Source organism: Mizuhopecten yessoensis, unplaced genomic scaffold (genome assembly GCF_002113885.1).
Source record: "Mizuhopecten yessoensis strain PY_sf001 unplaced genomic scaffold, ASM211388v2 scaffold716331, whole genome shotgun sequence".
NCBI lineage: Eukaryota > Metazoa > Mollusca > Bivalvia > Pectinida > Pectinidae > Mizuhopecten > Mizuhopecten yessoensis.
In genome coordinates, this window is record NW_018480063.1 from 483588 (window position 1) to 500589 (window position 17002).

At 34.7% G+C, this 17002-nt stretch overlaps 1 protein-coding gene across 6 annotated transcripts in view; it reads right to left on the reverse strand.

The window, feature by feature from the left end:
* Window positions 1-4412: 4412 nt before the first annotated feature.
* The window catches only part of LOC110443179 (ras-GEF domain-containing family member 1B-like), a 99459-nt gene continuing 86869 nt past the window's right edge, over window positions 4413-17002 (reverse strand). For all 6 annotated transcript variants that reach the window (XM_021487223.1, XM_021487226.1, XM_021487224.1 and 3 more), the window contains 14 exons: window positions 13577-13654; window positions 13237-13325; window positions 12447-12588; window positions 10921-11007; window positions 10428-10562; window positions 9954-10049; window positions 9464-9566; window positions 9275-9315; window positions 8987-9025; window positions 8714-8809; window positions 8343-8410; window positions 7894-8045; window positions 7556-7628; window positions 4413-7256 (listed from right to left, as the gene is read on the reverse strand). In XM_021487223.1, coding sequence (XP_021342898.1) covers window positions 7238-7256; window positions 7556-7628; window positions 7894-8045; window positions 8343-8410; window positions 8714-8809; window positions 8987-9025; window positions 9275-9315; window positions 9464-9566; window positions 9954-10049; window positions 10428-10562; window positions 10921-11007; window positions 12447-12588; window positions 13237-13325; window positions 13577-13654 — 1218 coding nt within the window. In that variant the 3' untranslated portion in view covers window positions 4413-7237. The remainder of the gene's footprint in view (window positions 7257-7555; window positions 7629-7893; window positions 8046-8342; window positions 8411-8713; window positions 8810-8986; window positions 9026-9274; window positions 9316-9463; window positions 9567-9953; window positions 10050-10427; window positions 10563-10920; window positions 11008-12446; window positions 12589-13236; window positions 13326-13576; window positions 13655-17002) is intronic.

The window sequence follows — 17002 nt, forward strand, 5'->3', positions numbered from 1 at the left end:
CAGTGCTGGGAGCTTAAAAGCGGGACTCACTGCACCCGGATCGCTGCTACTGCTACTAGCTTGGATCGGAACAGGAGAGGTCGGGATAGGGCTCTGTCCACTCTCTGGTTCAGCTTGCTTTGTAGTCTCACGTCTTGGTACGAAAAACAAATCAATTTCCCTTGTATCAAACTCATTACGAATGCTTGTGTTGTTCTGAACGTTGAACCCAAACGTCGGTTGAATCCGGAGTTGTGCACGGTAGGAATCGAGGTCAAATTAAAATAACCTGATATACGTAGACGATCATGCGCCCGTTATCTGAAAAAAAGTATACTTGAAAAAATTACGTGGAAGCCCGTGCGTCCGTGCGTACGCCTGGTTACGTCCCTGACAGTTGTGTACAGAAAGTAAGGCAGTGGATAAAGAGGGCAGAACCATGAAAAGTGAACAGTGATACAGAACAGTAACTAAGTAGGAATTGAATAAAACGCGCAATGATACGGAGAAGCTAGAGATCCGGACCGAGATTGATCATTTCAGTCAGTACAACTCTACGGGACGTATTGTGGAACGCGCCGAAAGGACTAATGAGGGAGGGTCCGAACTGATGCCAGAACTTGTTTATGTTTGAACCATCCAATATTGTCAATGTCAGAACAGCCATCGCCCGGCATGGCATTCATAGCCTATATGAATGCCAACTGAATTTGGCAGGGTTATATATTGGCAATACCATACGATGGTAAATTACAAATTCAACATGATTGTGATAAAAGTTATTTATCATTACGCTATTACAAATTATCAGGAAGAAAATACATCTCCATGTCTGCGGTTTGAAATTGCAGAGTATTGCTATGTGAGTTGATTGTCTATTTTGCCTCGGGATCATGTTGTAGTCACGATGATGTTAAGTTGCTATAATCATGATGCTATTACACTTACAACCCAGGAAATTTGATTTGATTTGACGACTTGTGAATTCAGCACTGCAGATTGCTAGCCTCTCGTAGAGTCAGATGTCACTGTGTTGTGCTTTAGTTTTGAGATTGGGTTAGTTCCCTTTACTCGACAAACAATATGTTGCTACGAAATCTACTTCAAAATTAAAATTTCCCGTACATCATACGTCATTTTGTATATAAGTTCAACGTACAAATTTTTCATCTATAAGATATATCAATATTATTATAGAAGGTAACTCGTAAAACATGAGATATATTATTGAGTAAATAAGATATCTCATAAAGTATACAAGATATTGAATTCGATGTATAATAAGATATCACAAACAAAACTATGTAAGATATCTTAAGGGATATAAGAATGAAGTTTGAGATCGCTTATAAACGGATAAATAGATAAAACCTGCCCATGTCTGATGATCAAAAACATCTTAACATTTCCCCTTTGATAACAGTCCATATCTCCTAATAAAGATTCTACAAACAAATAGTTTCATTTACGAAGACGTCTTTCGTTTAAACTGTATTTCCGGATTATACAATATTTTCCGGTGAACCTAGTAAGACCCCCAAAAAACACTTTGCACTAACAAAATCAAGCGCAAACTGTTTACAGTATGAACAATAGGAAGTTTTTGAACACAAAAACAAATCACGTCAAAGACCCAGATGAAATAGAATTTTCTTGATGTTTTCAACGTAATTTTAAAGATTGAAAGACTTCACTTTTGGGTAATTCAACAAGTGATATCCTTTGATCTTAGATCCTTAATCCATGTTTTACACTATATCTATAGTAGTACATCATCACCCTAAATCTGCCGTCATTTAAACACTACTTTACACTATATCTATAGTATTACATCATCCCCCTAAATCTGCCGTCATTTAAACACTACTTTACACTATATCTATAGTATTACATCATCCCCCTAAATCCGCCTTCATTAACACCACTTTACACTATATCTATAGGATTACATCATCACCCTAAATCTGCCTTCATTTTAACACCACTTTACACTATATTTATAGTATTACATCATCCCCCTAAATCCGCCTTCATTAACACCACTTTACACTATATCTATAGTAGTACATCATCACCCTAAATCCGCCGTCATTTTAACACTACTTTACACTATATCTATAGTATTACATCATAACCCTAAATCTGCCGTCATTTTAACACTACTTTACACTATATCTATAGTATTACATCATAACCCTAAATCTGCCGTCATTTTAACACTACTTTACACTATATCTATAGTATTACATCATCACCCCAAATCTGCCGTCATTTTAACACCACTTTACACTATATTTATAGTATTACATCATCCCCCTAAATCCGCCTTCATTAACACCACTTTACACTATATCTATAGGATTACATCATCACCCTAAATCTGCCTTCATTTTAACACCACTTTACACTATATCTATAGGATTACATCATCACCCTAAATCTGCCGTCATTTTAACACCACTTTACATTATATCTATAGTATTACATCATCACCCTAAAACTGCCGTCATTTAAACACTACTTTACACTATATCTATAGTATTACATCATCCCCCTAAATCCGCCTTCATTAACACCACTTTACACTATATCTATAGGATTACATCATCACCCTAAATCTGCCTTCATTTTAACACCACTTTACACTATATCTATAGTAGTACATTATCACCCTAAATCTGCCGTCATTTAAACACTACTTTACACTATATCTATAGTATTACATCATCACCCTAAATCTGCCGTCATTTTAACACCACTTTACATTTGTGAAATGGAAGGGAACTTCTTATAAAAGTCTTAATCAACTTATGATTTTATGAAATAATGTGTTAAAACTTAAACCGAAAATATGTTGCATATATGTCTGTCATTTTGAGATCATCTTTTCTTAGTGAGCCCAACAATTATGACATCAATGTGAGAACAGATTCTGGGTTATTGGTCGAAAATGTCTCAGCCAATCAGAAGAGCGAGTGGATACCATGAATTTCAAATCAACCGAAATATATCAGAGAATTACATGAAAAAGAAATTTCGACTGTCTAAATCAGTCAGAACGAATTTATGATGAAAGTGAAAATGTCAAGGAGAACCAGAGATTTTTGTTTGTTTGATTTTGTTTAACGTCCTATTAACAGCCAAGGTCACCCAAGGACGGCCTCCCCTGGGTTCAAGATGCATGCGTGTAGTGTATGTGTGTGTATATTGGGAGGCTGCGATATGTTCGTGTTTGTCTCCTTGTGATAGCGCGAAACTGATGCCGACTTTATAGTGCTACCTCACTGAAACATTCTGCCGAAGACACCCAGCAGGACGCCCCACCCGCTCACATTATACTGACAACGGGCGAACCAGTCGGAGAACCAGAGACCATGATGCATATCATGGACATTGTATCAACCACAAAATACCAACACTTGTTTAAGGAACATGGGAGGATCATTCATGTGCAGTTTGGTCAGTACCCTGTAGAAGTAGAAGGTTATAATGTGTCCGGTGTGAAGCTAAAAATGTTTCGGCTGATAAGATTGATATTGCAGTGGTTCGAAAATATCACTTGGTCAAAGCACGGAATTAGATTCCCTGCTATCTGTGTCCGTGGTCAAAGCACTGAATTAGATTCCCTGCTATCTGTGTGGGGGGTCAAAGCACGGAATGAGATTCCCTGCTATCGGTGTCCGGGGTCAAAGCGCGGAATTAGATTCCCTGCTCTCTGTGTCCGTGGTCAAAGCACGGAATTAGATTCCCTGCTATCTGAGTCCGTGGTCAAAGCCAAGATATCATTTGGACCTGGGGTATTGTAGAAAATATCAGTCCGTAATTTATCCAAAGTTGTGCTTAACCCCCGATTTATATAAAAACTACTTACTCTAGTTGATCTAGGATTTTTTGATTTTTTTTACATTCAAACATAATTATAAAGACGCAATTAGAGTTTTCATTATTCAAAGATTTACCACATTATTCTCAATGGGCTTCATCAATTCATCCCCAGCATGGGAGAATATACGTCTCTGACATTATTCATTCTTAAAAGATGGAGTCATTGTGGTCATACCCAATTACTTTAAAAGATGTCAAGTTGTATTCAAGGGGTATTTTTTTTAAACATTTCCCCTACATCTCCATAGAACCCACGCCTCCATTCAATGTAGAGGGTCCATATCCTTGGTTTATGCATGATCTACTTCCTTTGTCCCAGTTGTGCCCTCAGCTCCATGCCATATAAGGTTTAAATCCATTCAGCTGTACTTTAGGAGTAGTCACGTTTCCTTGTTTTTAATTGCCCAATTTCCTCAGGTACACCCCACCCTTCTGGTCAGGGATGTACACACTTTATTCAAACTTGAAAATGATAAGTTATACTCATATCCGTGATTGACAAAAAAATACTTCATATCTTAAACAAAAACAAATAGTTATAATTGTTTTCACATTTTTTATTCATTGAGAGATTCAACATGTCTAAAATTATGAATACCTTGATATCTACACATCAATAAATTCATATTTTTACAGTGTTGTTTTAACAAAGGGTAACAAGAACTTGACACGATTTTCCATGTTAAGTATATAACATTAAACATATTTAATATTAAATTAAATGATACTTTAACAATAAGTGACATCATTTATTTCAATAAGTCCTGTTTTGATGAGCATGAAAGATGAAGATCTTATGATGATAATTATGTAGTTAACAGAATATTTATCAAATGAGTATGGATGAAAATCTGATGATTTAATGCCATAAATAGCTTTACGCTGTGCAAAGTCACAAAATGTGTGAAATATCTAGTACTTCAAATTTCAAATGCCGGCTATGCCCTAAGACTTAAAACCAAACATCCTACTTTCATTTTCTATGTGTTTATTGCACACATAAGTAAGTTTGACAGAGTAAATGGTATATACCGGTATACAATAACATCAAGTAACAAATGTGGACAGGTCATTAATACAAAGGAAACATCTAACTTACATTACATCCACATGGAAGGACTTAACCCTTTCAACACTGTAGACCATAATGGACTCATCCAGATCAGTGCATGGTAGAGTCTACTAAAGTTACATAGGGGTGAAAAGGTTAACTGTTGTTTGCCATTTTTAAATAAATATTTGTAAAAAAGAAATTACTCAATAACAATTTCATTTACTTCAGTGATGAATTGATATTGCATAAAATATAACTCTATCTTGAATTGACTACATTGTAGCATGTCGTTTGATATATCCGCGGATGGATTGGCATACCCTGATCGTACACATCATTATGATACAGGATATAGTTTTCTCAGATTAAAAGTGTCACAAAGAGGTTCAAAACTTCAATGTTGTAACAAAAGTCAATATTATAAATAGATGAAAACTTTAATAAATTGACAATAAGAAGAAAAATAACTGGTCATACAGACAACATGGAACTTAGATACAGACTGTGTTACATTTTATCATCCCTGAAGACCTTACAACTTAGACTAGTCCACACCAATGGGACATTCCAATGTAAGTGTTCAGGGAAGTTAAGATGATTTCTACAAAAGCCAAAACAATACATAGTTATGAGAAAAAACCTCTTTCGTCAAACTGGAGAAAATTACAAAATTTAATTCTCTACAACATCAATCAGATACCAGCCAGTATATTTTTGCAGATCTAATAAAATTTAGAAAATTACATTTGTGTCATAATCTGTCCTAAAATTGATACATTAACTAAAAAAGCACACAAAAATAAACTATAATTCATTTAATTTAAAAATAAATATATTTGTATAAATTAAATTTAACTAATGCTTTTTTCTAACCTAGGTATTGTACATTTAACTATTTGCATTATACTATAAAGTATATTTTATATAAGTTTGTTTTTAAATAAACAATACCAGATATTAACACTTTTCATACTGCACAGATTTCAGTTTAGATCTGATGTTGTTAGAGAAGTACACAAGGGGAGACAACCACACAAAACGACAAGAAGAGTAACAAACACCCCGACAACAATTGACAACAGGAAAGGTAAAAATGAGAGATCGGGATGATAAATGCATGAGATATAATCTTGTCAGCACCATACATGTTCTGTACTTCTCACAATATGACTGAGTATTGAAATGTTTCATCTATGATAAGCATGACAGCTTCATTTTCCTGCTTTATATAAATTACATTTACATCTGTTACATATCTGACTATTTTCATGTTATATAACTTTTCAACATGGAGACTTTTTAAGGTAATGCCACATGAAATTTAATAATTTTTGAATATAAAAACCCATTATTTAATTCATTACAATGTTAAAATGATTCTATTACAAAATGTAAGCCTAGTGGCAATATATCATTTTAATACTAAACCAAAAGCTTTGATGTCATTTTTCTTAAATTAGAATAATAAATTATGAACCTATGATCAGATTATATCTTGATTTTTATTAAACATTGTCAAATCACATAGCTTGGCCGTGTTTTCTTAAAGGTGACCAGTATATGATGTTCATCCAATGGGCTGCACAGTCAAATTAATTTAATTTTTACAAGTAGTATCAAGTACTGTAATGAATTACGGTGAAACCTTTATTTACAAACACCAGACTTAATGATATTCTATACCCCAACAAGACTTTACAGGCTGAAAAGATTGGTTTTACTAACTTTAAACCTGAATTTACTTCACTATTATATCTGATCAAATTTCTTATAGTCTTCCTTGATGTTGGTAAAGTCAGGTGTCACTGCAAACTTCTTTAGTATAAATAATGAAATATAAAACTTACTCTGCATTATGATATTTATCTATCTCACTGTGTGCCCACCATTCATACAAATGTAACAATTCACATTCACCCATCATCGTTCACCGACGAGTCCATCCATCAGGATCGGTGACCAGATATATCAGTTTGTTCCAGGATGTCAATACATAATAAGAAGCACTTTTGGTTGTTTCCTGGAACTCTCTCTGAGACACATGACCAAGTCTGGATGACGATGCACAACACATTTGAAGCCTCACTCTGGAATGTCCATTCATATCTTGACCAGCAAGATGCTTGTCTCACAGAGACAGTTTATTCCTTCATATAATTAATGAGTTTTCTGAACACAACTCTGGATTGTAGTACGTACACTCTCCTGCGAGTCGAAAGACTGATGTGTATAATTTTTGTGTCCTGTCACTTTGTCACAACTGTCCATTGTTTATTTCCTGCGCTTAGATTTTCTGTGTAGAGCAGGGAGCTGTACTAGTCATAAGCCAACCTGTGCTCTGTAATCACAAAACATGTTTAACATTGATAAACAGTTTCATAAAAGGAACATTGAATACTAGGTAAGTTATACCAAATAATACACCATTTACAAAATGTTTAATTCTTATAACGCCAAACTTTTATTTTGTAAAACAAACTACAAATGTTTGTTACGAAAAAGATGTACAGAAATTGCCTATATTTGGTATGAAATGAAGTAGTTATCATTTATAAGGTACTTGGATGTGATGCAGCGATATGACACTAAATTAAGTAGTTAAGGATGAAGTAATTCACAACATGATCTGATACGTACTTTAACTTTTTGTGGCGTTCCTTGTCAAACTTGGTTTCTGGAACTTCACACTCGTAAGATGCCAAGGACATAGCTGTAAAAAACAGAACAGGATTAAAAAACCATTCATAAAACATTATACTAAGCAGTCTTTGTTTAGGTGTTTCATGTTCTTACAACGGCTAAGGTCATCATGTCATTTAAATAAATTATAAAATGTAATAAATGGAAAAGAAATAATTACATCAATATACGGGTACGATTTTGGTTTTAAATACAGTCAACCACTGTGTTGTATGTCAACTATTTATAGTGGAGTTATTGATCCCCTTTCATACGGAGTGGTCAGCAGAACTTACTTGATTCTGAAAACACTGTGGTGGTGAGAATGTAGCTGAGGACGTCACCAGACTTCTGGAATGGACACTCCACCTGCTGCCAGCTGATGAAGTCGGAGATATGCTTTGCCAACTGCCAGAACTTCTCAAAGTTGATGGTGCCATTAGCTAACCTGAGAATCAATAGTAGCTAGTTAGAAACAACAGAAATCAGCATGACAATTTTTCTGTTTTACTTGGAGGAGGGGGTATAAGGTCGTATAACGTGGAGTTTAGAATATAAAATCTATTGACACATGTTCTAGATCTAACTGAGGATTATCTCCCCTGATACTGATACAAGTGTTTTTAACCATTACACTCCTATTTAACTTAAATAACCTCTACCATAAATTGATCTGGATGAGTTCATTATAGTCTGGAGTGTTGAAAAGGTTAAGTTGAATAGTTATATATAAAACTTCACTTACTTGCTATTGCACCCCTCGTTGAGGAAATATATGTCTTTGACAAACAGACTGAAGAAAGGAATGACAATCTGAAAGAAGAAAATAGTACTTTATAGACATGCAGAAACTTAATCACATTTGAACCCATTTCTTGATATAACAATTTTCCTTTGAAACATATGACTTAGCTTTCCTTGTGAGTTTTATTTCTAATAGCTATACATGCCACTTCTTAAAATATAGAACAAAATGGCATCGCATTGAAATAAAATATATATATCAATGCATTATAAAAATAGTGCTAAAATAGCAACAACAAAAAATTAATTAAATGTTTAATTAATTTAGAGAGGTTTGATAAAAATTCAAATAAAAAGTAAACAATAAATTACCTTTTCCCTGTCAGTAGCCGCACTATCTGACCGCCACATGGCAGCCTTCAAACACGATCTGTAACTACCAAAGTTGTTAGACGGGTCCATCTGGTGCTGTAAGTAGAAAATTAAAACAATAAATACTGGGAAAATCTTACATTGAGCTTTACAACATTCACAGTGATAAGAACATGTTTATGTGAAAAAAAATATCATTGACTGTTTGATTGATTTTAAACTGTTGTCATTGAACAATTAGAAATATTCTTGAAAAAGTAAACAGTAACTTACCTCTAAGATTTCAAACTTTGTCGTGTTGACCTTGGCCCACTGTAAGAGATGCAGGAGTGAAACATTAGCCAGTGATAACAATCAGCAACACAATATATGTATAAAATAAATAAAACATTAATAATCAAATTTTGTTTACTTTTGTTCGATAGTTGTAAGATGATCAATTACAAAAGATACGCTTTAATGTTAATGTATTTCAGAATCTAGAGAATCGTATGTTTAGAGTTGTATACCAACAGAATATTATGGAGAGTTGTTTTATAAAGTCTGTTTTAGCTGACTCACCGTTTTCTTTAGTCGTGCGACAGGACTCAAGTTCATACCAGCTGTAATGATAAATAAAGTGTAAGTATGCATGGCACAAATTGTCAAACGAGATATATGTATGCCTATTATAACATTAAAAATGATCATTTTTTTCTTTAATCAGATTAATTATTCACTTAAATGACTGTAATACTATATTGTACTTACCAATAATTGCCATCAATGAGTTGAAGTTGCCAATGTTGATGCATTCTTTGGCAACGTCTGTGAAATATTCTATCATCTTTACTCTGTTTTTCTTTTTTAAATGCTGAAAATAGAAAGATTTAGATTTATATATATGTGTTTCCACCCACTTTGATTGAAGTGTCATTTGATTATCATCAACGGAAATCTATCATCAAATATTTTCTTTATCAATGATGCAAAAAGTCAATGAATTGCCTCCCTTTACTTAGACATCTAGACTGTTTCGTTTAAACAGTTCAACCAGTCGGACCACAGTTGTCCGTTTATTTAATAATGTCTGACCTAGTAATCTGATGCTGCTTTCAGGCGAGCCTTGACAAAGCCTTGCATAAACATTTTCAGGTCCGCCAGGATTAAACCCGAAATTGTTACATTTAAAAACGGACAAACCGGTTGTTCCGCATAAACGAACAGGCCACTAGTTACACACAATATATGTAATTCTTACTGAGCAAATCTCTGTAGCTACAAAGTAGCTAAGTCTGTTAAACCATTGGACGTAGGCTTCTAGGTTGGACGTTTTCTTCACATCTCTGATAGTCGTCTGGATAGAAAGACAAAAGAGGAATAATTAGCTGTGACTTTAAACAATCAAATGTTCGTACCATGTCTCCAGCTCCTTTTTTTAACTCATTCACCCCCCTAAAGACACATTTGAACCTTACCAACTCAATGACTGGGTAAGTCCAGTTTAGATATGTAGGGGTGAATGAGTTAATGTTCAAATTGTAATGGAGCTGCAGAACGATACTTAAGTTATATGTAAGATAAATTAATAAATTCACAAATGAGTTTCAATAAATCCGGAAGGTAGTTTTATTATAGATGAAAAATTGTCAAATAAATATAACTGGTATTGTCAATAGATTTCTGTAAAATCTAATAATGATAGCCAGGTAAATGTTTCTAGTTATATAATTACCTCGGAGCTATGAGATTCCTTGGAAAATGCTTGAACAAATTCTTCTGGTCCAATATTTCGTAACCTCTCTAATTCTATGTGTGTAAGCTGTTGAGCAAATTCTAAGGGATTACCGCACACCTCTGTGATGTCCGTCTGTAAAAGAAAATGACACACATATAACCCTCGTATTATTTCTGTTTCCTCATACTTTATTATCATTAATGAAACTAGTAAACTCCTTTTGTCTACTGACTATAACAAGAATTTATTTGATACATTTATTTGCTAGAATTTGATGAAACGATCAAGTTACAAGTTTGATGATAGTGCTAATACAATCTAAACAAGTTACTTAAAGCGAAGAAAAATTTACATAAGTTCTTGATATCTTGTAATAAAATATAATGTTCTTGCACTACAGAACTAATTATGATTTCCTCTTTTTAACTATGAACCAGTTACCCTGTAGCAAACACACTAGCTGACCAGAAAATAGATAGGTTTTAATTACCGTGGGCACCTCCTGAGATTTGGATTTTTCCAGAGCCTGATCGCTCCATTTGGACAGTTCCTCTTCGTACTTCTGTAAGCCTGCCAACTGTAAAGAGAAAGTGGAGGCATGAGATTTATTGTCTATTTGAGAGGTCACACCATTAGCTGCCGAGCAGTTAAATTGCCAACAAACAGAGACCAAGCTAAGGGAGAATTGTTTGTTTTTAACGGCCAACATTTAGTACTGATACATCAGCTGTTGGCTGTATGGGAAGTGGTGCCTGGATACATGCACAACTAGAAACATGTGTGTGCCCACAGAGATACTTTACTCTCTTAGAGGAGCCATCTAATGATTGGCATTTTAATTATGAAACTAGATTTCTTAGCACCGATTCCCTTTGCATTTGTGCACTAAAACGACCAGAGTTTAGGGAGTACAATCAGGCAGACTGAGAAATCCAAAGCCAACTCAACTTTCTGACCTGCTGATAATGTCAAGTTCCTTAAAATAAATCTGTTCTAAAAATAGCAAACAACAACATGAAATTTTTAAAGTTCACAAAGTATGTTTTGATAATTTTTGGATGAAAACTTTCAACCAAGCCACTACTATTAAGATTTATGGTATTTTAATCTTTTTCTTCCGTAACAATTTTATCTGAATACTTAAATTAACTTCTTGAACTACATGCCTGGACATTTTTGGGAACTCCTTTTTGTCAGAAAATGAATGTGGCTTTATTCCATAGTGTAGATAAATGGTGCAAAGTACTTATCTTCTACCCATCATACATACTGGTATGATCAACTGTGACAGACCTGTCACCCAACACTGTCCATACCCGGTCTTATCTCCCTTATCTCTGACAGCCCTCCCCCACAATTCCTCACCTCCCATGACCTCTAACCCGAGACCACTCCCACTTACAAACGTATTTCCTCGGCTCCTCCCACTAACCCTTCATATGATGTGGCTTCAGTATTATCTTTCAGTTACCCAGTCTCGTATACTTCCATCAATTTTGTTTATCAATTGAGTTGTCTTTGATTAAAAAACAGGTTTTATATCTCATCCTTTGTTTTTATCAAATACCTATTTCAGTTACAATTGCGTATTAAAACTTCCCAGTTTATCAGCCGTATCACACATGGCCTGTGGGAGGTAGATACTGGCCTTTTTATAGTCTGTATTAACCTCAGATAGACCCAATTAGAGATAATATCCTAAACCTTGGGTGGTGACCATCTTAACCACTTGAGGTCAATGTCAAAAGTCATTCATAATCTTTTATTAGGGGTGTTGAGAATCTTAATCACTCGAAGTCAACGTGAAAAGTCATTCATAGTTATTTTTAAATGTGTTGAGATTCTTAATTACTAAAGGTCACTGTTAATGGTCATTTATATTTATTTTTCTAAGGACGACATTTTTAATTTCCCATGGTCAATGTCAAAGGTCATTTATAAATACTCAAATTGTTGTTCGGAGTCTACTTCTCCAGCAATATACCAGATGTGGTAAACAGCAAGTTATATACCTACCCTGTTAACTAGGTTGTGTTTGATGTTTGTCACATCACCGCGTAACTCAGGGTAAATGGTAACGATTCGTTGTGTGATTTCTTTCAGCTGGTTCATCATTCTGTCATCTCTGAAGTCGTAAGGGAACATCTCGGCCCACTCACTGTTCAAAGAAATGCCAAAAATGTGAAATATTTACGCCAATTGTATTACACCTGTATCTTAATGTACAGTGGGGAATGATAGGATTTTACAGAGAAATACCAGGCACACTTTAACTACGGCAGAGTCTGGCTGGAGTTCAGTCTAACATCTATCAGTAAAACGGTTTCCTCACAGAGAACAAACAGAGGAAATCGTTAAGTCGTTACCTTAACCTGCCAAATGTAATTTAATCAACAGGTGAATTCCGATGTTATAGCCAGTGTACTTTGATGGTAGTAACAGATGCTTCTGATGTCTGTTATCCTCATTCCAATAACGAGCATTCGACCAATATATATAAGAAGACTGTTTTTGCCAATCACTGACATTTCTCTGATATTTTTTTCTAGAAATTCCAACAACAATAAACGTATGTGCCATCATTTTGGTATGCTAGTTTGCTGCTTACTGCGGTGATAGGAATGGCAACACCTTACTTTCCACACTATCTTGGTGCCAAATTATTTCCTCTAAATTTGTCTTCAACAGTAAATAGCCTACCTGTAAACAACACTAAAACACTGTAATGTGAATCTTTGACATTTTCTTAGTGAGTGAGCTGGACGAGTTAATTAGGTCCTTGCCTCTCCCTGTCTCAAGTAATTACCTTAATAACTGGACAATGTTGGGACCAAACTTTCCTAAGTGTTCTCTGTTTGCGTTTGCCTCAGTGAGGTTTTGTTGAAGACTGCATACCTGTAAGATAGAGATACGCGTTAAAACAGGCTTTTAAAACAAGTTTTAATATAATTGATAATAATTCTACAAAGTAAGCCGTTTTTTAAGACAAACTGTGTATTTTAATGTGTGAATTTTAGCTCAAATGAGTTTCTTTTTATTACTTCAGTCAAAATATATTTTTTGGTTAAGAATTGTTATTTTGCAGAAATATGTTTTTTCCATCAGTAGAATTTAGAGCAGAGAGATGCAAGAGATAAGCTGCTCACCTGACAGACTTCGCCTAGCAGGCTGTGTGGACGTATGTACAGGCGGGAACTCAATAGGAATGCAAAAACATAGGTTCTCTGGAAACGAAACAGAACACAACTGTAGAAAACAGCGGGATAGCAAGATGTCGTGTCAATATCAGACTGGCATGTGCTGGAACTGTGTATGGTTTACGTCTTAAACTTGGGGCCCCCACCCCACTTTTTATAAATAAAGGTTAAAACAATAAATAAAAATATGACCTAATATCAGGAAAAACAAGCTTTCTGTCTGGTAATCATTACTTTACATGAAGCCCCCCAGGACAAACTCAGGATCATATGAAGCCTATATGGCGATATAATTTAGTCCAGCAAGCATGCTGACAAGGACAAAGGCAGTTTTATACTGACTGAAATATGAACTCTAAACCAGCAGAGTAGACAAATGACTTCTCTAGAGGACCCTAATACATCATCTCCATGGGAACCCTCAGAGCCCTCATCAGTACCCATCAAATACATCATCTCCAGGGGAACCCTCATAGCCCCTCTGCATCAGTACCCATCAAACAGTCAGAAACGGGTTTACATCAAGTCTTGGTATCTAACCTCTTATTTCATGGACATTTCATATCCTGGCCTTAACCCTTTTACCACTGTGGACCACAATGGACTCATCCGGATAAAGCTATATGGTAGAGTCTAGTAAAGTTACCTAGGGGTGAATGGGTTGATTGTCTTCCCTTCTAGGATCACAATCAAATTATCCTAAATGCGGATACTACAATATTTAAAATTGTAGTTACCGGATAAATGTCATATATACATAACTATATAACGAAAGTAATTTTTTGCATTATTTTAAAATCGATTTCAAAATTAAATTGTGTCGTTTAATGTTGAGTAATAGAAGATGCCTTACATCGGGGATTGGAAGACAAATCAGAAAAGAGAATCACAAATCAATAGTACATCAAAGGCAGAGGAAACTGTTTGTAATAAGTTTAGAGATTAAAATCTATGGTGGCTCAGGCTGTAGATTAGTATCCATGGTAACAATCACTATGAGGCATGTATTGTGATTTAATCTGGGCTTCACTTGGACAAATGCCAAAATATCTCAACTCTGCCTATTTATAGGTTTTTGTGAATTGACTTAAATAAAACAAAAAAACGCTTATACAGTAAATCTATTCAGGTAACATAAACTATGTTTGAGCAATATATGCCAGGCTGATGGTATAAAGCTATTACGTATGTACATATGTATTGATTTGCAGCTGCTGTTGTTGGTAGAAGAAGCGAGGAGAATCAACACACAATATCCCTTTATATACCTTGTGCCAAATAATGACCTTCATGTTTATCTCGTTTATTAGACGTAATAAAGCATGACATTAAATTCAGAAAAAACAACCCAACACTAAAAAAAGATTTTTGACTGCCTGCCAGCAGGTTTCTTTAGTTTCCTGCCTGTTTCTAATACTGTGTTGATGTAGGCGCCATTATTGTAAGTCTGGCTAACTTAACGATATGCTACATATATCATTATCAACACATATATCTGGAAATTTATAACTGAACTTCAAAAACATCATGTGTTTGGGATTTTAAATGGTCACTTTCATGTTACAAACATATAAATACTGGATATCTTTTAACAGAAAAGTGTAAAACATTCAGTGAATGCTTTGTTAAGCTTGCCGTGCACAAACAGGATTTTTGGCCTGGTCTTCTGATATATCAAGAACAGTTCTGACAGGTTGTGCTTGTTTACAAAACATCTAAACATTCTGGTCCAGATTCCTGTTGTGTTTATAACCATAACCCAGTGAATTGGTCAGTAATGACTTGTGGGGGAGGGGGAATTACCGGGATGGGGAGTCCAGCATCCGGATCTGGGAGATGACTGTACCAGTATTTCACAATATCACTTTTTATTACAAGGGATATACAATATTAACCCTTAAAAGTGACACCCCTTCTATAAGAACAAATATGAATTCCATTACGAGATGTACAAAATATTATAATACTTAAAATGAATTTATGAAATATATTTATCATTTAAATTTATTTACAAAATATAACGCTGAAAATCATCCAGTTGATATTTTCACATTGAAATAAGAAGCTTATGTCTTTTGTAGGCTTTTTACAGTAAAACCAGGCATATAACTACAGTCTACAACCACACAGGAAATCATTACCGAATTCCAAAATAGGTGCAGCACAATTCTGAACTTTGATCATCTTGAGCATCTGTATCTATTTAATACGCTATATGATTCATAGAGATAACAGTCAAGTCTGTATTATTATAATAACAATACTGCATTCCTTTCAAACCCTATATCAAATACTCAATCCCCTTCTATCGCCAAATCAATCAGGTTTGGAACACCTTGATGTGGTTTAGTTATAGATGTGTACTAAAGCCAGAAGCATATTATTTTAATGATGAAAGTTGGTGGTTTGTGGTAAGATATACTATATCCATTGTAGCGTAGTTCTTAAAACGTGGTTTTGGACCATAAAAATACATTGATAATAGTTTTTATTCCAAGAACAAACTCTGTCCGAAGTTCTTTCTGGTAAGAAAACAGAAAAAGTCGGTAACAAACACCTCATTTTACTTCAAAACTTTTGAAGAAAATTATATAATTAGTTCCAATGTATTTTGAATTAAAAAGGACAGGTGATTTAGATGTTGTAATGGATATGTTTACACATTACACAGGATCGACTAATTGGTTTAAATGAAGTGTGTAACTATAATGGTTCTGGCCTGTACTACACTACTCTCTGTGATTAGAGCTGGAGTCTCTGTACTTCAGTTACATAGACATCGGGCTACCAGACCTATTGAAACTGACCCCCTGGTTCCCTTCCATTAACTTGACATGCTCTTATACCAACTGACATGTGTAAACAATCTAATTTACCCTGATGTAAACCAGGGCATCTATTTAATCATCCAATTTGAAATCGCAAAATATGTTTACTTTATAAATTCAGATTTACCATAAACTATACATGTTTAAGCTTGTGTCATATGATGTCATACAATTTCATACTGAGGGATCATATGGATGTTAAAATCAACAAATTCTTACATAAGCCTGGCCTAATGTAATCTGCATTTTAATGGCTAATCAGGAATCAACACAAGCAAGGCCTTAAAAAATCAGTACTGGTAATTAAAATTGATGGTGAACAGAGAGCTGGGATAGCCAGGGGGAGATTTTACCATCCTCACAATATAAACACACTGCAATGATTATAAAGATTATTTTCCCTAACATCATATATAACAAGAATATTTTCCCTTAATGTCACAAATCGCCAAAGACTACGTACTGTATTTCCCCCTAATGCCATATTGTTACAAAAGATTATTTTTAAAGGATCAACCTTCCTCACATTTTCAGTATTCTTAAGCAG